Source organism: Babylonia areolata, chromosome 18 (assembly GCF_041734735.1).
Source record: "Babylonia areolata isolate BAREFJ2019XMU chromosome 18, ASM4173473v1, whole genome shotgun sequence".
Classification (NCBI taxonomy): domain Eukaryota; kingdom Metazoa; phylum Mollusca; class Gastropoda; order Neogastropoda; family Buccinidae; genus Babylonia; species Babylonia areolata.
In genome coordinates this window covers 73,004,370-73,031,173 of record NC_134893.1, presented here as the reverse complement: position 1 = coordinate 73,031,173, position 26,804 = coordinate 73,004,370, and the positions used below count along the sequence as shown (strand labels likewise).

At 44.7% G+C, this 26,804-nt stretch overlaps 1 protein-coding gene across 1 annotated transcript in view; it reads right to left on the bottom strand.

Moving 5' to 3' along the window:
• LOC143293069 (uncharacterized) overlaps nucleotides 1–26,804 on the bottom strand; it is a 68,913-nt gene that overhangs the window by 23,986 nt on the left and 18,123 nt on the right. The window contains exons 8-22 of the mRNA XM_076603950.1: nucleotides 25,002–25,100; nucleotides 24,600–24,734; nucleotides 23,034–23,135; nucleotides 22,036–22,347; nucleotides 21,491–21,590; nucleotides 18,611–19,333; nucleotides 17,810–17,917; nucleotides 16,572–16,633; nucleotides 13,023–13,123; nucleotides 7,756–8,043; nucleotides 5,903–6,013; nucleotides 5,362–5,462; nucleotides 4,677–4,724; nucleotides 3,593–3,751; nucleotides 1,917–2,024 (exon numbers count right to left, since the gene is read on the bottom strand). Of these exons, the coding sequence (XP_076460065.1) occupies nucleotides 1,917–2,024; nucleotides 3,593–3,751; nucleotides 4,677–4,724; nucleotides 5,362–5,462; nucleotides 5,903–6,013; nucleotides 7,756–8,043; nucleotides 13,023–13,123; nucleotides 16,572–16,633; nucleotides 17,810–17,917; nucleotides 18,611–19,333; nucleotides 21,491–21,590; nucleotides 22,036–22,347; nucleotides 23,034–23,135; nucleotides 24,600–24,734; nucleotides 25,002–25,100 (2,557 nt within the window). The remainder of the gene's footprint in view (nucleotides 1–1,916; nucleotides 2,025–3,592; nucleotides 3,752–4,676; nucleotides 4,725–5,361; nucleotides 5,463–5,902; nucleotides 6,014–7,755; nucleotides 8,044–13,022; nucleotides 13,124–16,571; nucleotides 16,634–17,809; nucleotides 17,918–18,610; nucleotides 19,334–21,490; nucleotides 21,591–22,035; nucleotides 22,348–23,033; nucleotides 23,136–24,599; nucleotides 24,735–25,001; nucleotides 25,101–26,804) is intronic.

The window sequence follows — 26,804 nt, the reverse complement described above, 5'->3', positions numbered from 1 at the left end:
GTTGTGTTGTGTTGTGTTGTGTTGTGTTGTGTTGCGCTGTGTTGTGTTGTGTTGTGTTGTGTTGTGTTGTGTTGTGTTGTGTTGCGCTGTGTTGTGTTGTGTTGTGTTGTGTTGCGCTGTGTTGTGTTGTGTTGTGTTGCGCTGTGTTGCGTTGTGTTGTGTTGTGCTGTGTTGTGTTGACTCCACAGAAGACAGACACCACAAGTATTGGTAATAACAATAATGTTCACAACAACAAGAATGTCAAAAAAATATGATGATGGTAATGATAAAAACAACAGCAACAACAGCATCATTACTACCAATGATAATGATAACAAAAGTGATGGTAATAATGATGATGATGATGATAATGATAATAATAAATGATGATGATGATGATGACGATGATGATGGCGATGATGATGATGATGCTGATGATGATGATGATGATGACGACGATGATGGTGATGATGGTGATGATGATGTTGATGACGATGATGATGATGGTGATGATGACGATGACGATGATGGTGATGATGGTGATGATGATGTTGATGATGATAATGATGGTGATGATGATGATGGCGATGATGATAATGGCAATGATGAAGATGGCGGTGATGGTGTTGATGACGATGATGCTGATGATGATGACGACGACGATGATGATGATGATGTTGATGATGATGATGATGGCGATGATGATGGTGATGATGATGATGGTGATGATGAAGATGGCGGTGATGGTGTTGATGACGATGCTGATGATGATGATGATGTTGATGATGATGATGATGGCGATGATGATGGTGATGATGATGATGATGGTGATGATGCTGATGATGCTGATGATGATGATGGCAATGATGATGATGATGATGGTGATGATGATGATGATGATGATGCTGACGATGATGACGATGATGATGATGTTGATGATGATGATGATGGCGATGATGATGGTGATGATGATGATGGCGATGATGATGGTGATGATGATGATGGTGATGATGATGATGACGACGATGATGATGGTGATGGCGATGATGATGATGGCGCTGATGATCATGATGATGATGATGGTGATGATGATGATGATGATGCTGACGATGATGACGATGATGATGATGATGTTGATGATGATGATGATGGCGATGATGATGGTGATGATGATGATGGCGATGATGATGGTGATGATGATGATGGTGATGATGATGATGACGACGATGATGATGGTGATGGCGATGATGATGGTGATGATGATGATGGCGATGATGATGATGATGATGATGATGCTGACGATGATGACGATGATGATGATGTTGATGATGATGATGATGGCGATGATGATGGTGATGATGATGATGGCGATGATGATGATGATGATGATGATGGCGATGATGATGGCGATGATGATGATGGCGATGATGATGATGATGATGATGCTGACGATGATGACGATGATGATGATGTTGATGATGATGATGATGGCGATGATGATGGTGATGATGATGATGGCGATGATGATGGTGATGATGATGATGGTGATGATGATGATGACGACGATGATGATGGTGATGGCGATGATGATGGTGATGATGATGATGGCGATGATGATGATGGCGATGATGATGATGGTGATGATGATGATGATGATGATGCTGACGATGATGACGATGATGATGATGTTGATGATGATGATGATGGCGATGATGATGGTGATGATGATGATGGCGATGATGATGGTGATGATGATGATGGTGATGATGATGATGACGACGATGATGATGGTGATGATGATGATGGTGATGATGATGATGACGACGATGATGATGGTGATGATGATGATGGCGATGATGATGACGACGATGATGATGGTGATGATAACAACGAAGCCAGGTCCGACAGGTGAGGTGAGGGAGGCGATGATGTACCTGGAGGTGTCATGGGAGGAGGCCACTTTGAGGATCTCTTTGTTCTTGGCTTCCAGCAGCTGTTGTTGGGCGTCCTCATGTTCCTTCTTCACCTCCTGCATGGCCTGTCTGACTCACACACACACACACACAGGTATACATTACACACACACACAGGTATACATTACACACACACACACAGGTATACATTACACACACACACACACAGGTATACATTACACACACACACACAGGTATACATTACACACACACAGGTATACATTACACACACACATAGCAGCTGTTGCTGGGCGTCCTCATGTTCCTTCTTCACCTCCTGCATGGCCTGTCTGACTCACACACACACAGGTATACATCACACACACACACAGGTATACATTACACACACACAGGTATACATCACACACACACACAGGTATACATCACACACACACAGGTATACATTACACACACACACAGGTATACATTACACACACACACACACACAGGTATACATTACACACACACACACAGGTATACATTACACACACACAGGTATACATTACACACACACATAGCAGCTGTTGCTGGGCGTCCTCATGTTCCTTCTTCACCTCCTGCATGGCCTGTCTGACTCACACACACACACAGGTATACATTACACACACACACAGGTATACATTACACACACACACAGGTATACATTACACACACACACAGGTATACATTACACACACACATAGCAGCTGTTGCTGGGCGTCCTCATGTTCCTTCTTCACCTCCTGCATGGCCTGTCTGACTCACACACACACACAGGTATACATCACACACACACAGGTATACATTACACACACACAGGTATACATTACACACACACACAGGTATACATTACACACACACATAGCAGCTGTTGTTGGGCGTCCTCATGTTCCTTCTTCACCTCCTGCATGGCCTGTCTGACTCACACACACACACAGGTATACATTACACACACACACAGGTATACATTACACACACACACACACACAGGTATACATTACACACACACATAGCATCTGTTGCTGGGCGTCCTCATGTTCCTTCTTCACCTCCTGCATGGCCTGTCTGACTCACACACACACACACACACATGTATACATCACACACACACACAGGTATACATTACACACACACACAGGTATACATTACACACACACATAGCAGCTGTTGTTGGCCGTCCTCATGTTCCTTCTTCACCTCCTGCATGGCCTGTCTGACTCACACACACACACAGGTATACATCACACACACACAGGTATACATTACACACACACACATCAATAGATACATATCAAAGTATACATATACACATACATAACACACACATAAATACACACACATACACACACATATATATATACATACATATATATAAACACACACACACACATGCATACACACACACACACACATGCATGCACATGTACACACACACACACACACATACACACCAACACCCCCCCAAAAGCACACACAACACACACACACATGCACATGTACACACACACACACACACACAAACACATGCATGGCATGCACATGTACACACACACACATACACACCAACACCCCCCCAAAAGCACACACAACACACACACATGCACATGTACACACACACACACACACACACAAGGCTGACCAACACCTGTGGTCCCTACCTGTGTTTCTCCTTCACCCTCTCCAGGTCCACGGCGAAGGTCCTCTCCTGCTCCTCCATTCTCCTGAAGTTCTCCGCAGCCAGGTCTGCCTTCTCCTGCTCCAGGCGCTTCACCCTGGCCAGGTGCTCTTCCATCAGCCGCTCTGCCTCCCCCCGCAACCTGCAGGGGGGCCAGGCCAACACACACACACAGGTCAACACACAGGTCAACATACACAGGTAAAACATACAGGTGAACACACAGGTAAGCATACACAGGTAAAACACACGGGTGAACACACAGGTAAGCATACACAGGTAAAACACACGGGTGAACACACAGGTAAGCATACACAGGTAAAACACACCGGTGAACACACAGGTCAGCATACACAGGTAAAACACACGGGTGAACACACAGGTAAGCATACACAGGTAAAACACACCAGTGAACACACAGGTAAGCATACACAGGTAAAACACACAGTGAACACACAGGTAAGCATACACAGGTAAAACACACAGGTGAACACACAGGTAAGCATACACAGGTAAAACACACAGGTCAACACACAGGTAAGCATACACAGGTAAAACACACCGGTGAACACACAGGTAAGCATACACAGGTAAAACACACGGGTGAACACACAGGTAAGCATACACAGGTAAAACACACCGGTGAACACACAGGTAAGCATACACAGGTAAAACACACGGGTGAACACACAGGTAAGCATACACAGGTAAAACACACGGGTGAACACATAGGTACGCATACACAGGTAAAACACACGGGTGAACACATAGGTACGCATACACAGGTAACACGCAGGCGATGATGAATAACAAAGTCAAAAGTTTGCTTGATTAACAAGAAAAAAAGAAAGAAAAAGAAAAAAAACCCGCCAAAACTTATTTGATAAATGTAACGTTTTTTCCCACACAATATAAGTTTAGAAAAAACCCAATACTGCACCACATGCATATCCCACCAGTACTAGACATCCAAGTCTTGTTTTAAGAATTTTGTTTTGTTTTGTTTTTTTTGTTTTAGGTAGGAATAATTTCGAACAGCACAGATGAAACACACAAAAAATACTCACCTAGCTTCAGATTTCTGATTGGATTCTTCCAGAATCTGCATTCTGTTTCTGTTGTAGTTTGCAAACACACAGACACACACACACACATGCACAGACACACACACACACACAGGATAATCTTCAATCAATCTTTGATCTCTGGAAAAAGACAAAAGCAACAACAACAAAATTTGCCTGATAATCAAATACAGCGACAATCCTTATTTTTCTAACTTCTCAAATACTGGCTCAAGTCTTAAACAGACCACACAAAAAAAGTGTTACAATCAACAGGAAATTTTCCCCCTAAAATCATGTTTAGTCCAACAGACTAACCATGACCCACCGGTGCAGACTCCGACAGGAATCGGATTCCTGACCCGTGCAAAGTACTCCTCCACCCAAGTGGAGAAATAGAAAAAATATCCACAGCAGTCTCCCTTAGTACATGACCTTGCTACTGTTTATCAATGCAGCACCCTTGACCTTTGTTTCTCAACTCAGAAGGCAACAAAACAAGCACCAAATCCAACTGAAAACTCTCAAGCCCTGAGGGAACAACACCTCTTCATTGTCAGCTGGCGTCAAAATGTTGTATGGCCAGGACTCACCTGTGAGACTGCTCAATGGCTAAACACACATACACCGCTCACACACACACACACACACACACACACACACACACACACACACAGTACTGACTGACCTGTAGGATCGTTCAATGGCCAGGATTTCCTCCTCATATCTCTTTCTGGTGCTCTCTAGCAGAGAGTCCGAGTACTGCTTCTCAATCTCCAACCTCCGCAACTGAAAAATCAAACAAAGAGGAAAATCAGGCAAAATGACCCAACGTCATCACATTGCTTTTCTTTTTTTTTAACATTTCATTTAATACTCTGGATCAAAATGGTAAGAGTTTTTATTCAGGGAACACCATTCACACACAAGCATATGTACACATACAGACACAAATCAAATATGTGCGCACACACACACATGACACACACAGACATTCTCTCTCGCACACACACACAATTCTCTTTCCCACTCAAACATTCAAACACACACACACACACATGCATACAGTTTAAAATCTCTTTTTGACTGAGTCTCTCTCTCTTTGTCTCACACACACACACAAACACACACACACAAAGAGACACAGACACAGACATAGATACTCACACACACACACACATTCACGCACACTCACACAGACAGACAGATACACACACACACACACAGACCTGTGCGATAGCGTCCTGCAGAGAGGTGGGTAAAGGGCCGTGCTGCACCGTCCCTGTGGTCAGTGTGTAGCCACCGCCCCCCATCACCCCCTCTCTCCCCACACCCACACCCTGCCCACACCACACACACATCAGTGTCACACTTCATCTGTCCCTGTGGTCAGTGTGTAGCCACCCCCCCCATCACCCCCTCTCTCCCCACACCCACACCCTGCCCACACCACACACACATCAGTGTCACACTTCATCTGTCCCTGTGGTCAGTGTGTAGCCACCGCCCCCCATCACCCCCTCTCTCCCCACACCCACACCCTGCCCACACCACACACACATCAGTGTCACACTTCATCTGTCCCTGTGGTCAGTGTGTAGCCACCCCCCCCCCCCCCCCATCACCCCCTCTCTCCCCACACCCACACCCTGCCCACACCACACACACATCAATGTCACACTTCATCTGTCCCTGTGGTCAGTGTGTAGCCACCCCTCCCCCATCACCCCCCCTCCCCCCACACCCACACCCTGCCCACACCACACACACATCAGTGTCACACTTCATCTGTCCCTGTGGTCAGTGTGTAGCCACCCCTCCCCCATCACCCCCCCTCCCCCCGCCCACACCACACAATCATGGTGACAGTGTCTGAAAGTGTGACTGACATTGCAGATGAATAAAACATACATACAAATAAATGATGAAATAAATCAACAGATAAATAAAGAAGTAGCCATATGAATAAACCCATAAATAATCAGAGCAATAAACATGTGAATAAATAAATACATTAAAAAACAACAACAAAGAGCTAAATGAAGAAACACATAGATAAATACAGCAACAAGCATGTATATACAGAAATGAACAGACAAACAGCTAAACGAACAAAGAGACAAATAAATACAGCAACAAGCATGTATATACAGAAATGAACAGACAAACAGCTAAATGAATAAAGAGACAAATAAATATAGCAACAAGCATGTACATACAGAAATGAACAGACAAACAGCTAAACGAACAAAGAGACAAATAAATACAGCAACAAGCATGTATATACAGAAATGAACAGACAAACAGCTAAACGAACAAAGAGACAAATAAATACAGCAACAAGCATGTATATACAGAAATGAACAAACAGCTAAATGAATAAAGAGACAAATAAATATAGCAACAAGCATGTATATACAGAAATGAACAAACAGCTCAATGAATAAAGAGACAAATAAATATAGCAACAAGATGTATATACAGAAATGAACAAACAGCTAAATGAATAAAGAGACAAATAAATATAGCAACAAGCATGTATATACAGAAATGAACAAACAGCTAAATGAACAAAGAGACAAATAAAGATAGCAACAAGCATGTATATACAGAAATGAACAAACAGCTAAATGAATAAAGAGACAAATAAATATAGCAACAAGCATGTATATACAGAAATGAACAAACAGCTAAATGAATAAAGAGACAAATAAATATAGCAACAAGCATGTATATACAGAAATGAACAAACAGCTAAATGAATAAAGAGACAAATAAATATAGCAACAAGCATGTACATACAGAAATGAACAAACAGCTAAACGAACAAAGAGACAAATAAATACAGCAACAAGCATGTATATACAGAAATGAACAGACAAACAGCTAAATGAATAAAGAGACAAATAAATATAGCAACAAGCATGTATATACAGAAATGAACAGACAAACAGCTAAATGAACAAAGAGACAAATAAATACAGCAATACACATCTGACTAAACAGATGGCTAAGCAAATAAACAGAACAAAAAACAAATGGTACTGGCATAAGGAGAACCAGAACCAGAACAGCTTCCCACCTGCGACATGAGCCCAATGCCAGACCCTAAGCCAGGTCCTGCTGGAACACTGGACATTGCCGACACCTGCTGCTGTTGTTGTTGCTGCAGTCTCTGCTGCTGTAGTTGCTGCTCTTGCTGCAGTCTCTGCTGCTGCAGTTGCTGCTCTTGCTGCAGCCTTTGCTGCAGTTCCAGCTGTTGCTGCAGTTGCTGTTGCTGCTGCAGCTGTTGAAGCTGCTGCTCTGGGGTCTGCGTGTTGGGGTCTCCTACGGCAGAGAAGCGGTCGTAGCGGCCAACCATGTGACTGTCCTGGAATAAAATAAAAACGCCATCATTTTGTTGACTCTTCTTCAGTGTATCAGCATTGTGTCTGATTGTTTGTAGTGTTCTGACTGATGATATGGAGAGTTTTGTCTGATTGTTTGTAGTGTTCTGACTGATGATGTTTGTAGTGTTCTGACTGATGATATGGAGAGTTTTGTCTGATTGATTGTAGTGTTCTGACTGATGATATGGAGAGTTTTGTCTGATTGATTGTAGTGTTCTGACTGATGATATGGAGAGTTTTGTCTGATTGTTTGTAGTGTTCTGACTGATGATATGGAGAGTTTTGTCTGATTGATTGTAGTGTTCTGACTGATGATATGGAGAGTTTTGTCTGATTGATTGTAGTGTTCTGACTGATGATATGGAGAGTTTTGTCTGATTGTTTGTAGTGTTCTGACTGATGATATGGAGAGTTTTGTCTGATTGATTGTAGTGTTCTGACTGATGATATGGAGAGTTTTGTCTGATTGATTGTAGTGTTCTGACTGATGATATGGAGAGTTTTGTCTGATTGTTTGTAGTGTTCTGACTGATCATATGGAGAGTTTTGTCTGATTGTTTGTAGTGTTCTGACTGATCATATGGAGAGTTTTGTCTGATTGATTGTAGTGTTCTGACTGATGATATGGAGAGTTCTGTCTGATTGTTTGTAGTGTTCTGACTGATGATATGGAGAGTTTTGTCTGATTGATTGTAGTGTTCTGACTGATGATATGAAGGAGAGTTTTGTCTGATTGTTTGTAGTGTTCTGACTGATGATATGGAGAGTTTTGTCTGATTGTTTGTAGTGTTCTGACTGATCATATGGAGAGTTTTGTCTGATTGATTGTAGTGTTCTGACTGATGATATGGAGAGTTTTGTCTGATTGTTTGTAGTGTTCTGACTGATGATATGGAGAGTTTTGTCTGATTGTTTGTAGTGTTCTGACTGATGATATGGAGAGTTTTGTCTGATTGATTGTAGTGTTCTGACTGATGATATGGAGAGTTTTGTCTGATTGATTGTAGTGTTCTGACTGATGATATGGAGAGTTTTGTCTGACTGTTTGTAGTGTTCTGACTGATGATATGGAGAGTTTTGTCTGATTGATTGTAGTGTTCTGACTGATGATATGGAGAGTTTTGTCTGATTGATTGTAGTGTTCTGACTGATGATATGGAGAGTTTTGTCTGATTGATTGTAGTGTTCTGACTGATGATATGGAGAGTTTTGTCTGATTGTTTGTAGTGTTCTGACTGATGATATGGAGAGTTTTGTCTGATTGATTGTAGTGTTCTGACTGATGATATGAAGGAGAGTTTTGTCTGATTGATTGTAGTGTTCTGACTGATGATATGAAGGAGAGTTTTGTCTGATTGATTGTAGTGTTCTGACTGATGATATGGAGAGTTTTGTCTGATTGTTTGTAGTGTTCTGACTGATGATATGGAGAGTTTTGTCTGATTGATTGTAGTGTTCTGACTGATGATATGGAGAGTTTTGTCTGATTGATTGTAGTGTTCTGACTGATGATATGGAGAGTTTTGTCTGATTGATTGTAGTGTTCTGACTGATGATATGGAGAGTTTTGTCTGATTGATTGTAGTGTTCTGACTGATGATATGAAGGAGAGTTTTGTCTGATTGATTGTAGTGTTCTGACTGATGATATGGAGAGTTTTGTCTGATTGTTTGTAGTGTTCTGACTGATGATATGGAGAGTTTTGTCTGATTGATTGTAGTGTTCTGACTGATCATATGGAGAGTTTTGTCTGATTGTTTGTAGTGTTCTGACTGATGATATGGAGAGTTTTGTCTGATTGATTGTAGTGTTCTGACTGATGATATGAAGGAGAGTTTTGTCTGATTGATTGTAGTGTTCTGACTGATGATATGGAGAGTTTTGTCTGATTGTTTGTAGTGTTCTGACTGATGATATGGAGAGTTTTGTCTGATTGATTGTAGTGTTCTGACTGATGATATGGAGAGTTTTGTCTGATTGATTGTAGTGTTCTGACTGATGATATGGAGAGTTTTGTCTGATTGTTTGTAGTGTTCTGACTGATGATATGGAGAGTTTTGTCTGATTGATTGTAGTGTTCTGACTGATGATATGGAGAGTTTTGTCTGATTGATTGTAGTGTTCTGACTGATGATATGGAGAGTTTTGTCTGATTGATTGTAGTGTTCTGACTGATGATATGGAGAGTTTTGTCTGACTGTTTGTAGTGTTCTGACTGATGATATGGAGAGTTTTGTCTGATTGTTTGTAGTGTTCTGACTGATGATATGGAGAGTTTTGTCTGATTGATTGTAGTGTTCTGACTGATCATATGGAGAGTTTTGTCTGATTGTTTGTAGTGTTCTGACTGATGATATGAAGGAGAGTTTTGTCTGATTGTTTGTAGTGTTCTGACTGATGATATGGAGAGTTTTGTCTGATTGATTGTAGTGTTCTGACTGATGATATGGAGAGTTCTGTCTGATTGATTGTAGTGTTCTGACTGATGATATGAAGGAGAGTTTTGTCTGATTGATTGTAGTGTTCTGACTGATGATATGGAGAGTTTTGTCTGATTGATTGTAGTGTTCTGACTGATGATATGGAGAGTTTTGTCTGATTGATTGTAGTGTTCTGACTGATGATATGGAGAGTTTTGTCTGATTGATTGTAGTGTTCTGACTGATGATATGAAGGAGAGTTTTGTCTGATTGATTGTAGTGTTCTGACTGATGATATGGAGAGTTTTGTCTGATTGTTTGTAGTGTTCTGACTGATGATATGGAGAGTTTTGTCTGATTGATTGTAGTGTTCTGACTGATGATATGGAGAGTTTTGTCTGATTGATTGTAGTGTTCTGACTGATGATATGGAGAGTTTTGTCTGATTGATTGTAGTGTTCTGACTGATGATATGGAGAGTTTTGTCTGATTGATTGTAGTGTTCTGACTGATGATATGGAGAGTTTTGTCTGATTGTTTGTAGTGTTCTGACTGATGATATGAAGGAGAGTTTTGTCTGATTGATTGTAGTGTTCTGACTGATGATATGGAGAGTTTTGTCTGATTGATTGTAGTGTTCTGACTGATGATATGGAGAGTTTTGTCTGATTGTTTGTAGTGTTCTGACTGATGATATGGAGAGTTTTGTCTGATTGATTGTAGTGTTCTGACTGATGATATGGAGAGTTTTGTCTGATTGATTGTAGTGTTCTGACTGATGATATGGAGAGTTTTGTCTGATTGTTTGTAGTGTTCTGACTGATGATATGGAGAGTTTTGTCTGATTGTTTGTAGTGTTCTGACTGATGATATGGAGAGTTTTGTCTGATTGATTGTAGTGTTCTGACTGATGATATGGAGAGTTTTGTCTGATTGATTGTAGTGTTCTGACTGATGATATGAAGGAGAGTTTTGTCTGATTGATTGTAGTGTTCTGACTGATGATATGGAGAGTTTTGTCTGATTGTTTGTAGTGTTCTGACTGATCATATGGAGAGTTTTGTCTGATTGATTGTAGTGTTCTGACTGATGATATGGAGAGTTTTGTCTGATTGTTTGTAGTGTTCTGACTGATGATATGGAGAGTTTTGTCTGATTGTTTGTAGTGTTCTGACTGATGATATGAAGGAGAGTTCTGTCTGATTGTTTGTAGTGTTCTGACTGATCATATGGAGAGTTTTGTCTGATTGTTTGTAGTGTTCTGACTGATCATATGAAGAGTTTTATCTGATTGTTTGTAGTGTTCTGACTGATGATATGGAGAGTTTTGTCTGATTGATTGTAGTGTTCTGACTGATGATATGAAGGAGAGTTTTGTCTGATTGATTGTAGTGTTCTGACTGATGATATGGAGAGTTTTGTCTGATTGTTTGTAGTGTTCTGACTGATGATATGGAGAGTTTTGTCTGATTGATTGTAGTGTTCTGACTGATGATATGAAGGAGAGTTTTGTCTGATTGTTTGTAGTGTTCTGACTGATGATATGGAGAGTTTTGTCTGATTGATTGTAGTGTTCTGACTGATGATATGGAGAGTTTTGTCTGATTGTTTGTAGTGTTCTGACTGATGATATGGAGAGTTTTGTCTGATTGTTTGTAGTGTTCTGACTGATCATATGGAGAGTTTTGTCTGATTGTTTGTAGTGTTCTGACTGATGATATGGAGAGTTTTGTCTGATTGATTGTAGTGTTCTGACTGATGATATGAAGGAGAGTTTTGTCTGATTGATTGTAGTGTTCTGACTGATGATATGGAGAGTTTTGTCTGATTGTTTGTAGTGTTCTGACTGATCATACGGAGAGTTTTGTCTGATTGTTTGTAGTGTTCTGACTGATCATATGGAGAGTTTTGTCTGATTGATTGTAGTGTTCTGACTGATGATATGAAGGAGAGTTTTGTCTTATTGTGTGTACCATTTTGCCTGCGTATTTAGAACAGAATACAGAATGTGTCTTTCGTACAAAGTGTACCTGGCTCATTAGGAATATTGGGAGAGTTCTGTCTGACTGTGACATCTTTCAAGTGTATTTAGAACAGAATATAGAGTATGTCTTTACTACCAAGTGTACCTGGATCATTAGGAATATTGGGGGGAGCTTTGTCTGATTGTAACATTTAGCCGGTGTATTTAAATAGAATATAGAATATGTTTTCATTACCAAGTGTACCTGGATTATGAGGAATACTGGAGGACTGGGGGGTGTGGGTGTGGGTGGGGGGCGGGTGGGGGGATAGCACATAAAAGGAACAAACATGAATCAGAAATCATACACAAACATAAATACAAGAGGATTTCAGACACATATGCATACAAGTATAAGTAGTTGTACATGCACATGCTCACTCACCATGCACCCCCACCCACCCACCCACACTTAGAGCATACCAACGAGTGTGTGCTTGCTTGAATGCACGCCACACATTGCACATTACACAGGGATGGGGCTGATGACCAGGTCTACGGTTCAATGGTGGTTTACCTCCTTCCTGTGTGTGAAGTGAGAGGACTGCATGACGTCTCCCCCGATACCTGACGTCACTGACGCAGCCTGTGGCGGAACCAGCTTCATGGGGTCCACTTCTGTCAACACATCAAATCAACATCAACATCAAGTTGCTCTAAGCCCTTCTTCGTCTTCTTCTCCTCCCTCAGCTGTGTGAAGAGTCATGGGGCACCACACACCACTGTTCTGATTCCTTCAGGTCTGTCAGCTGTGTGAAGAGTCATGGGGCACCACACACCACTGTTCTGATTCCTTCAGGTCTGTCAGCTGTGTGAAGAGTCATGGGGCACCACACACCACTGTTCTGATTCCTTCAGGTCTGTCAGCTGTGTCAAGAGTCATGTGGCACCACACACCACACACCACTGTTCTGATTCCTTCAGGTCTGTCAGCTGTGTGAAGAGTCATGGGGCACCACACACCACACACAACTGTTCTGATTCCTTCAGGTCTGTCAGCTGTGTGAAGAGTCATGTGGCACCACACACCACACACCACTGTTCTGATTCCTTCAGGTCTGTCAGCTGTGTGAAGAGTCATGGGGCACCACACACCACTGTTCTGATTCCTTCAGGTCTGTCAGCTGTGTCAAGAGTCATGGGGCACCACACACCACTGTTCTGATTCCTTCAGGTCTGTCAGCTGTGTCAAGAGTCATGTGGCACCACACACCACTGTTCTGATTCCTTCAGGTCTGTCAGCTGTGTGAAGAGTCATGGGGCACCACACACCACTGTTCTGATTCCTTCAGGTCTGTCAGCTGTGTGAAGAGTCATGTGGCACCACACACCACTGTTCTGATTCCTTCAGGTCTGTCAGCTGTGTGAAGAGTCATGTGGCACCACACACAACTGTTCTGATTCCTTCAGGTCTGTCAGCTGTGTGAAGAGTCATGGGGCACCACACACCACACACCACTGTTCTGATTCCTTCAGGTCTGTCAGCTGTGTGAAGAGTCATGGGGCACCACACACCACTGTTCTGATTCCTTCAGGTCTGTCAGCTGTGTGAAGAGTCATGGGGCACCACACACCACACACCACTGTTCTGATTCCTTCAGGTCTGTCAGCTGTGTGAAGAGTCATGGGGCACCACACACCACTGTTCTGATTCCTTCAGGTCTGTCAGCTGTGTGAAGAGTCATGTGGCACCACACACCACACACCACTGTTCTGATTCCTTCAGGTCTGTCAGCTGTGTGAAGAGTCATGGGGCACCACACACCACACACAACTGTTCTGATTCCTTCAGGTCTGTCAGCTGTGTGAAGAGTCATGTGGCACCACACACCACACACAACTGTTCTGATTCCTTCAGGTCTGTCAGCTGTGTGAAGAGTCATGTGGCACCACACACCACACACCACTGTTCTGATTCCTTCAGGTCTGTCAGCTGTGTGAAGAGTCATGTGGCACCACACACCACACACAACTGTTCTGATTCCTTCAGGTCTGTCAGCTGTGTGAAGAGTCATGTGGCACCACACACCACACACCACTGTTCTGATTCCTTCAGGTCTGTCAGCTGTGTGAAGAGTCATGTAGCACCACACACCACTGTTCTGATTCCTTCAGGTCTGTCAGCTGTGTGAAGAGTCATGTGGCACCACACATCACACACAACTGTTCTGATTCCTTCAGGTCTGTCAGCTGTGTGAAGATTCATTGGGCACCACACACCACTGTTCTGATTCCTTCAGGTCTGTCAGCTGTGTGAAGAGTCATGTGGCACCACACATCACACACCACTGTTCTGATTCCTTCAGGTCTGTCAGCTGTGTGAAGAGTCATGTGGCACCACACATCACACACCACTGTTCTGATTCCTTCAGGTCTGTCAGCTGTGTGAAGAGTCATGGGGCACCACACACCACACACAACTGTTCTGATTCCTTCAGGTCTGTCAGCTGTGTGAAGAGTCATGTGGCACCACACACCACTGTTCTGATTCCTTCAGGTCTGTCAGCTGTGTGAAGAGTCATGTGGCACCACACACCACACACCACTGTTCTGATTCCTTCAGGTCTGTCAGCTGTGTGAAGAGTCATGGGGCACCACACACCACACACAACTGTTCTGATTCCTTCAGGTCTGTCAGCTGTGTGAAGAGTCATGTGGCACCACACACCACACACCACTGTTCTGATTCCTTCAGGTCTGTCAGCTGTGTGAAGAGTCATGTGGCACCACACACCACACACAACTGTTCTGATTCCTTCAGGTCTGTCAGCTGTGTGAAGAGTCATGGGGCACCACACACCACACACAACTGTTCTGATTCCTTCAGGTCTGTCAGCTGTGTGAAGAGTCATGTGGCACCACACACCACACACCACTGTTCTGATTCCTTCAGGTCTGTCAGCTGTGTCAAGAGTCATGTGGCACCACACATCACACACAACTGTTCTGATTCCTTCAGGTCTGTCAGCTGTGTGAAGAGTCATGGGGCACCACACACCACACACCACTGTTCTGATTCCTTCAGGTCTGTCAGCTGTGTGAAGAGTCATGGGGCACCACACACCACACACCACTGTTCTGATTCCTTCAGGTCTGTCAGCTGTGTCAAGAGTCATGTGGCACCACACATCACACACCACTGTTCTGATTCCTTCAGGTCTGTCAGCTGTGTGAAGAGTCATGTGGCACCACACACCACACACCACTGTTCTGATTCCTTCAGGTCTGTCAGCTGTGTCAAGAGTCATGTGGCACCACACATCACACACAACTGTTCTGATTCCTTCAGGTCTGTCAGCTGTGTGAAGAGTCATGTGGCACCACACACCACACACCACTGTTCTGATTCCTTCAGGTCTGTCAGCTGTGTCAAGAGTCATGTGGCACCACACACCACACACAACTGTTCTGATTCCTTCAGGTCTGTCAGCTGTATGTCAAAACCTGGGTCTCTGAAAATGGTGGTCCTGTTGGTTGTGCAATGTTGTCAGTCAACCACAAAGAGGCTGTTTCAGGGCTGAACAGCCATCAGTTCTTATAACCACAACGGATTGTAAATAAAATGAGCAGACATGAACGAAGACAGAAGGAGAGAAATCAGCAAAATGAAATTCATAAATTAATGCAGATACAGATTTCCTGAACCAATCAATAAAGTGAAGCGTTTCAGTTTAAATGAGGCAGAGAGTGGGCTGATTTCTATAATAAAAAAAAAGCAACAAAAAACCAACAACAAAAAACAAAACAACCCCCCTGTGTGTGTGTGTGTGTGTGTGTGAAACGTGGTAATGTGATAAATGCTTAGATCAATGAACTCACCTCAATGACATTTTTTTTCTAATATTTTTTTTAAATACAGAAAACGCCAGTCTCACATCTGCTGTTTGCAGAAACTCAGAAACGTCAACTTATGATCAGTAACAGTTCCTAGATGTTACAATTCAGCCACTCTTTCAACCTTTACATCTTTGATAGACAGGTCAGGGAAGAAGATTTTTTCATCTGAGATGAATAACAATCTCCTTTGTTTTCCAAACATTTAGACAAAAAGAGTTGTAACAATCACCTGCAGTGGATGTCAAGCCAGTCAGGGATCCTCTTTTAGGGCTGGCATCAAACCTGCCACCTCTGCAACACACACCAACACAATCCATGCTTCAGGGATGTAGTGTAGTGTAGTGTAGTGTAGTGTAGTGTAGTGTAGTGTAGTGTAGTGATCCTCTTTTAGGGCTGGCATCAAACCTGCCACCTCTGCAACACACACCAACACAATCCATGCTTCAGGGATGTAGTGTAGTGTAGTGTAGTGTAGTGTAGTGCAGTGTAGTGTAGTGTAGTGTAGTGTAGTGTAGTGTAGTGTAGTGTAGTGTAGTGTAGTGTAGTGATCCTCTTTTAGGGCTGGCATCAAACCTGCCACCTCTGCAACACACACCAACACAATCCATGCTTCAGGATGTAGTGTGTAGTGTAGTGTAGTGTAGTGTAGTGTAGTGTAGTGATCCTCTTTTAGGGCTGGCATCAAACCTGCCACCTCTGCAACACACACCAACACAATCCATGCTTCAGGGATGTAGTGTAGTGTAGTGTAGTGTAGTGTAGTGTAGTGTAGTGTAGTGTAGTGTAGTGTAGTGATCCTCTTTTAGGGCTGGCATCAAACCTGCCACCTCTGCAACACACACCAACACAATCCATGCTTCAGGGATGTAGTGTGTAATGTAGTGTAGTGTAATGTAGTGTAGTGTAGTGTAGTGTAGTGTAGTGTAGTGTAGTGTAGTGCAGTGTAGTGTAGTGTAGTGTTGTGCAGTGTAGTGTAGTGTAGTGTAGTGTAGTGTAGTGTAGTGTTGTGCAGTGTAGTGTAGTGTAGTGTAGTGCAGTGTAGTGTAGTGTTGTGCAGTGTAGTGTAGTGTAGTGTAGTGCAGTGTAGTGTAGTGTTGTGCAGTGTAGTGTAGTGTAGTGTAGTGCAGTGTAGTGTAGTGTTGTGCAGTGTAGTGTAGTGTAGTGTAGTGTAGTGCAGTGCAGTGCTGTGCTGTGCTGTGCTGTGCTGTGCTGTGCTGTATTGTGTTGTGTAGTGTAGTGTAGTGTAGTGTTGTGTCGTGTTGTGTTGAGTTGTATTGCTCTGTACTGCACAGTGTTGTGTTGTATTGTGTTCAGTGTTGTGTTGTATTGCACTGTATTGCGTAGTGTTGTGTTGTATTGTAGACAGACAGAGGGAGACAGAGGGGTAGACAGAGAGAGAGAGAGACAGAGATGCAGACAGAGACGTAGACAGAGACAGACAGGGAGGCAGACAAGAGCGACACTGACCCAGCAGTCCTGACCGGGGGAACGGCGAAGAGATCTCTGCTGTCCTCCCCCCCTCCCTTCATGGCTGATGGCTGGCTGCCCTCAAAGACAGGGGACTCGGGCTGAGTGCTGAAATACATGGCATCACTGCTAACAATGATGGGGATGATGGTGGTGATGGTGGTGGTGATGATGGCGGTGATGGTGATGATGATGATGGTGATGATGATGGTGGTGGCGATGATGGTGGTGGTGGTGGTGATGGTGATGATGATGGTGATGGTGATGATGGTGGTGGTGGTGGTGGTGGTGGTGGTGGTGATGGTGATGATGGTGATGATGATGGTGATGGTGGTGATGATGGTGGTGGTGATGATGGTGATGATGATGGTGGTGGCGATGATGGTGGTGATGATGATGATGATGATGATGATGATGATGGTGATGGTGATGATGGTGATGGTGGTGATGATGATGGTGATGATGATGATGGTGATGGTGGTGGTGGTGATGATGGTGGTGGTGATGATGATGTTGGTGATGATGATGGTGATGGTGGTGATGATGGTGATGATGATGGTGATGATGGTGATGATGATGGTGGTGGCGATGATGGTGGTGATGGTGGTGATGATGATGATGATGATGATGGTGATGATGATGGTGATGATGATGATGATGATGATGATGGTGATGGTGATGATGGTGATGGTGGTGATGATGATGGTGATGATGATGATGGTGATGGTGGTGGTGGTGATGATGGTGGTGGTGATGATGATGTTGGTGATGATGATGATGATGATGATGATGGTAACTCACAGAAAGGCAGTCGAGGGCTCCCCACCCCCACCAGCACCCCCCTCCTTCTCCTTGGCCTGATGACCCATGGCTGCCTGTCGCCGAGCCTTGGCACGGGCGATGAACGAGTCCTCCTCGTCATCATCATCGCTCTTCTTGTTCGCCCCCATCATCTCCTTGGTGGGAGACGCTGACTTGGGCCTCGTCCGGGAGGCGGAGGTGGGGGTGGGTGTCCGGGCGGAGTCCACGATCCCCGGGCTGCGAGATGCCACGCGCTTCGGGATGAACAGCTCCCCGTCCGAGTCGGAGTCCTTCAGGCCCAGCCAGTCCTTGGAGTCCAGCTTGGAGGAGGAGGCACCGGCACCAGCTGTGGCAGCGGTGGTGGAAGAAGGTTCCGGCTTTTTGCTGTCTGGCGATGTGTCCCTGGACTTCACCAGACTGTCCAGGATACTGTCTTTGGCTGACATACCCCCACCACCCACTCCGGCTTTCGGGGCAGAGGCGTTCTCTGTGGGTTTGTCACTTTTCACAGGTGATGTGGCTCTCGCAGGTGTTGCTGCTTTCGTGGTGGTGGTGGGGGGTGCGGTGTTCGGTGCCGAGCGGTTGGAGGAAGGGGTGCTCTCCCCTCCCCCACCAGTCAGCTCCTCCAGCCACTTCATGTCGTCCGGAACGCTGTGAGCGGCAGAGGCGCGCCGTCCCCCTGACGGCTTGTCCAGCCCAAAGATGTCGTCATCGTCTTGGAATCTGGTCAGAGAAACGTCACTGTGGTGTGCTGTGGTGTTGTGGTGTGGTATGTTGCTGTTTTTGTGTTTTTGATGGTGGTGTTGTGGTGTGGTGTGCTGTGGTGTGGTATGTTGCTGTGTGTTTGTGTTTTTGATAGTGATGTTGTGTTGTGGTGTGGTGTGGTGTGGTGTGGTGTGTTGCTGTGTGTTTGTGTTTTTGATAGTGGTGTTGTGTTGTGGTGTGGTGTGTTGTGGTGTGGTGTGGTGTGTTGTGGTGTGGTGTGTTGTGGTGTGGTGTGGTGTGGTGTGTTGCTGTGTGTTTGTGTTTTTGATAGTGGTGTTGTGTTGTGGTGTGGTGTGGTGTGTTGTGGTGTGGTGTGTTGTGGTGTGGTGTGGTGTGGTGTGTTGCTGTGTGTTTGTGTTTTTGATGGTGGTGTGGTGTGGTGACCCGGGCGGGCGACGACCGAGCCGGTATGGGTTGAGTAGTGGTCGTCATTCATGCGGTGAGTCTTGGGCAGAAAAGCATGGCGGAGCCCATCCCTCTCCATGCTAGACTGGTCTAGCTGCTTAACAGACTGAAACCACAAGCAGAAAACATCATTGCTGAAGAACAGGCAGGTTTCAGACCAGGAAGGAGCACAACTGAACAAATCTTCAACTTGAGGTTGCTATGTGAGAGGTACCATCAACACCAACAAGACCTCTACCATGTCTTCATTGATTTTAAGAAGGCATTTGACAGGGTCTGGCATGCAGCTTTGTGGGCTACCATGAATCTGTACAACATCAATGCCAACCTGATCAGACTGATACAGCACCTCTATGACAAAGCCACCAGCGCCGTCTACCTCAACAATAGCATCGGGGACTGGTTCAGAACCACAGTCGGAGTGAGACAAGGCTGCCTACTCTCCCCAACACTCTTCAACATCTTCTTAGAAAGAATAATGACTGACGCACTGGAAGAGCATGTAGGAACAGTCAGCATAGGCGGCAGAACAATCACAAACCTACGTTTTGCCGACGACATTGATGGACTGGCTGGAAAAGAAGAAGAACTGGCAAGCCTGGTCAAACATCTAGACAAAGCCTCCACATCGTATGGAATGCAAATCAGTGCGGAGAAAACCAAACTGATGACTAACAACACCAACGGCATCAGCATTGACATCAAAGTCAACGACGAAAAGCTTAAAACAGTCCACAGCTTCAAATATCTGGGAGCAATCGTGTCAGATGAAGGATCTAAACCAGAAGTACTCTCGAGAATTGCCCAAACAACAACGGCACTCAACAAGCTGAACACCATCTGGAACAACAAAAACATCGCTCTCAGCTCAAAAATCAGACTGATGCGTTCCCTGGTTATATCAATATTGCTCTACGCCTGCGAGACTTGGACCCTGACTGCAGACATCGAGAGAAGAATCCAAGCTGTCGAGATGAGATGCTTTCGTAGACTACTTGGCATCTCCTACAGAGACCACATCACTAACACGGAAGTGAAGAACAGAATCCAGCAAAGTATTGGACCCTACAAAGACCTTCTGTCCATAGTGAAAAAACGCAAACTTAGATGGTATGGACACATCTCCCGATCATCTGGTCTTGCCAAAACGTTCCTGCAAGGCACCGTACAAGGAGGCAGAAGGAGAGGACGGCAGAAGAAGAGATGGGAAGACAACATCCGGGGGTGGACAGGCTTGACGCTCGGTGACGCCCTGAGGAAATCAGAAAACCGTGAAGAGTGGAGATGAGTGGTGGCCAGGTCAGCAGCGGTGCCCCAACGGTCTGAACCCAGACTACGGGAGAGGTGAAGGTGAGGTGAAGGTGAGGTGGTGTGGTGTGGTGTGGTGTGGTGTGGTGTGTTGCTGTGTGTTTGTGTTTTTGATGGTGGTGTTGTGGTGTGGTGTGGTGTGGTGTGGTGTGGTGTGGTGTGGTGTGGTGTGTGTTTTTGATAGTGGTGTTGTGGTGTGGTGTGGTGTGGTGTGGTGTGGTGTGTTGCTGTGTGTTTGTGTTTTTGATAGTGGTGTGGTGTGGTGTGGTGTGGTGTGGTGTGTTGAGTTGATGTTGTGTTCTGTTCTTCTTGTTTTGTTTGGGCTGTGCTGTGCACAAACACACACAGGTCACACACTTACAAACACACACACACACACAGACTGATAACAGACAGACAGACCTGACAGAGCGGCGAGAGCCAGGCCGACTCCCTCCAGTGGACCCAGCAGCTGACGGCTGGTAACTTCCAAACAGAAAGTCCTCCTCCTCCTCTTTCTTCTCTGCAACACGCACACACACACTGACAACTCACACACACACACACACACACACACTGACAACTCACACACACACACACACACACACACACACACTGACAACTCACACACACACACACACACACACTGACAACTCACACACACACACACAAAACACACACACACACACACAAAACACACACATAGACATACACACACACACACAAAATATTACACCGATACACACACAAACACACACACAGACTGACTGACACAGACACACATAGACAGGCACACACACAATGATGTACACACACACATACACAAATTCACCCTTCCCTTTCTTCTCTCAATTCCTCTTTCTCACACACACACACACACACACTCACACAAAGAGTAACCCCAAACCCAACACAAAAACCTTCCAACCCCAAACCCTCACACCCTTCCTAACACCCAAAGCACTGACCCTCCTTGGGCTGGGTGTACTTTCTGTCCAGCACAAAGGTGCGGGGTTTCTCCTTGGTCTCCAGCAAGCTGGACGCCGTCTTCTGCCCTCTGCCCAGCAGACCGTCCAGGATGGACTTGGCCGGTTTGGACCCCTCCTCCTCCCCATCACCCAGGAGGGATCGGGACTTGGGGGCTGCCGCCGGAGTGGCTGCTGCAGGCCCTGCTGATGCTGGGCCCGGTCTCTTGCTGTCAGCGTCGATGCCCAGTCCATCCAGGAAGTTGTCATCGTCGCTGAAGATCATCTCCTCTTTGCGCTTCGGCGCTGGCTCCGCTGAGGGTTGGGGAAGAATAAGGATATGAATCGTCACTGGCTCTGAAAAGCTCTAGCTATCTAGAATTTTGTTTTTTTTCTTTTTTACATTAAGATTCCTTTTCTCTGCCCCTACCTTTACTTGTAAGCATCACCTCTGTTGGTTCACAAAGAAAACATTATAAATAGGAAAAAAAAAAGGGAAAAAAATCTCTGCAGTTTCTTGATGCAGTTAATTAAAGAAATGAACAGACACAGAAACAGAGAAATACACAAATGTTCTTTTCTGAAGTTATTTTTCTCTCTCCCCATCTTGTGGGTTGCAACTGGCACGTTAACTGGTGTCTGTGAGTGTGCTTTTATGTGTCTGGCCATTTGAACCCCACCATGTAGGTAGCCATTCTCTGTTTTCAGGGTGTGCATGCTGGATATGTTCCTGATTCCATAACCTACCAAACGCTGACCAAGATTATTGGATCTTTAGCACGTGTATTAGACATTCTGCTTGTGTATTATGCATCAAGGGGTTTAGTCACTAGCAGGTCTGAACATACGTTGACATGGGAGATCAGAAAAAAAATCTCCACCCTTAACCCACCAGATGTGGACGGAATTAGAACCCAGGACTCCAGGGTTAGAAGTCCAGTGCTATAACCACTGGGCCAACACACGCACAGTGACCACACACACACACAGATGGTTCTCACCAGGTTTGGCGGGAGTGGTCTCTGGGGCAGGTTCAGTGTTGGCAGTTCCACTCCCACTGCGTGTCGGGGGTCGGTCAAACAGGTTGGGCTTCCTGGGAGAGGCTGCACCACACCACATCACACCATACCATACCACATCACATCACACCACATCACACCACACCATACCACATCACACCACATCACACCACACCACACCACACCATACCACACCACACCACACCATACCACACCACACCACACCACATCACACCACACCACACCATACAACACCACACCACACCACATCACACCACACCACACCATACAACACCACAACACACCACACCACACCACACACCACCACACCACACCACCATGATGATGATGATTACACTGGTGATGATGATGATGAAAACAATGATGATGATGATTACACTGGTGATGATGATGATGAAAACCATGATGATGATGATTACACTGGTGATGATGATGATGAAAACCATGATGATGATGATGAAAACCATGATGATGATGTTTACACTGGTGACGATGATGATGAAAACCATGATGATGATGATTACACTGGTGATGATGATGATGAAAACAATGATGATGATGATTACACTGGTGATGATGATGATGAGGAAAACCATGATGATGATGATGAAAACCATGATGATGATGATTACACTGGTGATGATGATGATGAAAACAATGATGATGATGATTACACTGGTGATGATGATGATGATGATGATGATGATGATGAAAACCATGATGATGATGATTACACTGGTGACGATGATGATGAAAACCATGATGATGATGATTACACTGGTGATGATGATGATGAAAACCATGATGATGATGTTTACACTGGTGATGATGATGATGAAAACCATGATGATGATTACACTGGTGACGATGATGATGAAAACCATGATGATGATGATTACACTGGTGATGATGATGATGAAAACCATGATGATGATGTTTACACTGGTGACGATGATGATGAAAACCATGATGATGATGATTACACTGGTGATGATGATGATGAAAACCATGATGATGATGTTTACACTGGTGACGATGATGATGAAAACCATGATGATGATGATTACACTGGTGATGATGATGATGACGAAAGTATTCATTGTGGTCACTGTCATGCATCCCACACACAAGACACACAAGGAAACCAGGAAAACTGACCAAAACACTACATACCTCAAACAGGCAAAACAACACAGACATCTGATACACACACACAACAATGCACTGACTGGCCAACATGCCATGGACATAGGACACACACAGACAACAACAGATATAAGGTACACACAGAATGACATAGCGCAGAGATGCACAGAGTGAGAAACAAGCTATGAAGATATGTCACACACACAGAACGACACAGACACAAGATACACACACAGGACGACACAGACACAAGATACACACACAGGACGACACAGACACAAGATACACACACAGGACGACACAGACACAAGATACACACACAGGACGACACAGACACAAGATACACACACAGGACACACAAAGTGACAACACGCTACAGACCAGGTTGTGGTGGGGACTGGACAGGCCTGGGCTCCTCCAGCATTGTTCCCCCCTTCTTCCCTGTCGCCTTCCTGTCCATCATGCTGTCCTCCTCGTCCAGTGACAGGCCTGCCAGGGGGTCGTCTTCATCAAACCCTGTTGGCACACAGCCACCACGTCCACAGTGATACCACTTGCGGTTGTATACGAACACACACACACATGCACGCACGCATGTACGCATTTGCACACACACGCGCACATGGAGTCTCAAACAACAAAACACAACCCATTCAACTCACTTGCGTACGCTCACACACACACACACACATGCACACACGCACGAACGCATGCACACACACACACACATGCACAAACGCACACACACACATACACACACACACAAGGAGAGAAGAGTCTCACCTCCGAAGTCAAACTTCTTGACCCTGGGCACGGTGCCTGGACGCTGGTCCTCCTTGTTGGACTGACCAGGTCGGAGGTTCTCACTGGCCCGACCCAGATCTGTCCACAGCACAACACAGTTCAGTACAGTACAGTACAGTATTATACAATAGAACAGCTGGTCCTCCTTGCTAGTACAGCACAACACAATGCGGTGCAACACACCACATCATGACACAATACACAATGCAGTGCAACACACCACATCACGACATAATACACAATGCAGTGCAACACACCACATCACGACATAATACACAATGCAGTGCAACACACCACATCACAACATAATACACAATGCAGTGCAACACACCACATGCACGACGTAATACAGCGAATCAGTGCAACACACACGATCACGACATAATACACAATGCAGTGAACACACACACATCACGACGAAATACACAATCAGTGCACAACACAAACACATCACGACAAAAATACACAACAGTGACAACACAACACATAGACTATACACCATGCAGGCAACACACAACACATCACGATGACAAGACACAAGATGCACACCAACACACAGACATAATACACACAAGACGCAGTGACAACACACACGACATTTACTGACATGGCCAGCATGCACACTTCCTCCATGCGCTTCCCATCAGTGCCCCCCATCACGACATTCATCAATGCGGCACACACCACATCCACATCATACCATTGCGGTGAAAAAGTAACAAATACACAACGACACACCACATCACGTCACAAATACACAATGCAGTGCAAACAACACAATCACCATAATACACATGCAGCAACACACACACACACACGCAAACACAGCACTACACACACACACACACACACGAGTAATACACAATGCAGAGCAAACCACCACATGCACGACTATAATCACATGCAGTGCACTACACCACATCGATTACTACGCCAACCAGTGCAAACCCACAACACATCAGTACATACATACATACAACTACAGTCAAGATGAAACACATACACATCCGACATAATTACATGCAGTAGTCAAACCACACGCATGACACAGAATGCAGTGCAAACACAACAGTACATACGACATAATAACAATAGCAGTACAACATAATACAAATGCAGCTGCATCCCTGACATAATACACAATGCAGTGCAACACACCACATCACGACATAATACACAATGCAGTGCAACACACCACATCACGACATAATACACAATGCAGTGCAACACACCACATCACGACATAATACACAATGCAGTGCAACACAACACATCACGACATAATACACAATGCAGTGCAACACAACACATCACGACATAATACACAATGCAGTGCAACACACATCACGACATAATACACAATGCAGTGCAACACACCACATCACGACATAATACACAATGCAGTGCAACACACCACATCACGACATAATACACAATGCAGTGCAACACAACACATCACGACATAATACACAATGCAGTGCAACACAACACATCACGACATAATACACAATGCAGTGCAACACACCACATCACGACATAATACACAATGCAGTGCAACACACCACATCACGACATAATACACAATGCAGTGCAACACACCACATCACGACATAATACACAATGCAGTGCAACACACCACATCACGACATAATACACAATGCAGTGCAACACACCACATCACGACATAATACACAATGCAGTGCAACACACCACATCACGACATAATACACAATGCAGTGCAACACAACACATCACGACATAATACACAATGCAGTGCAACAC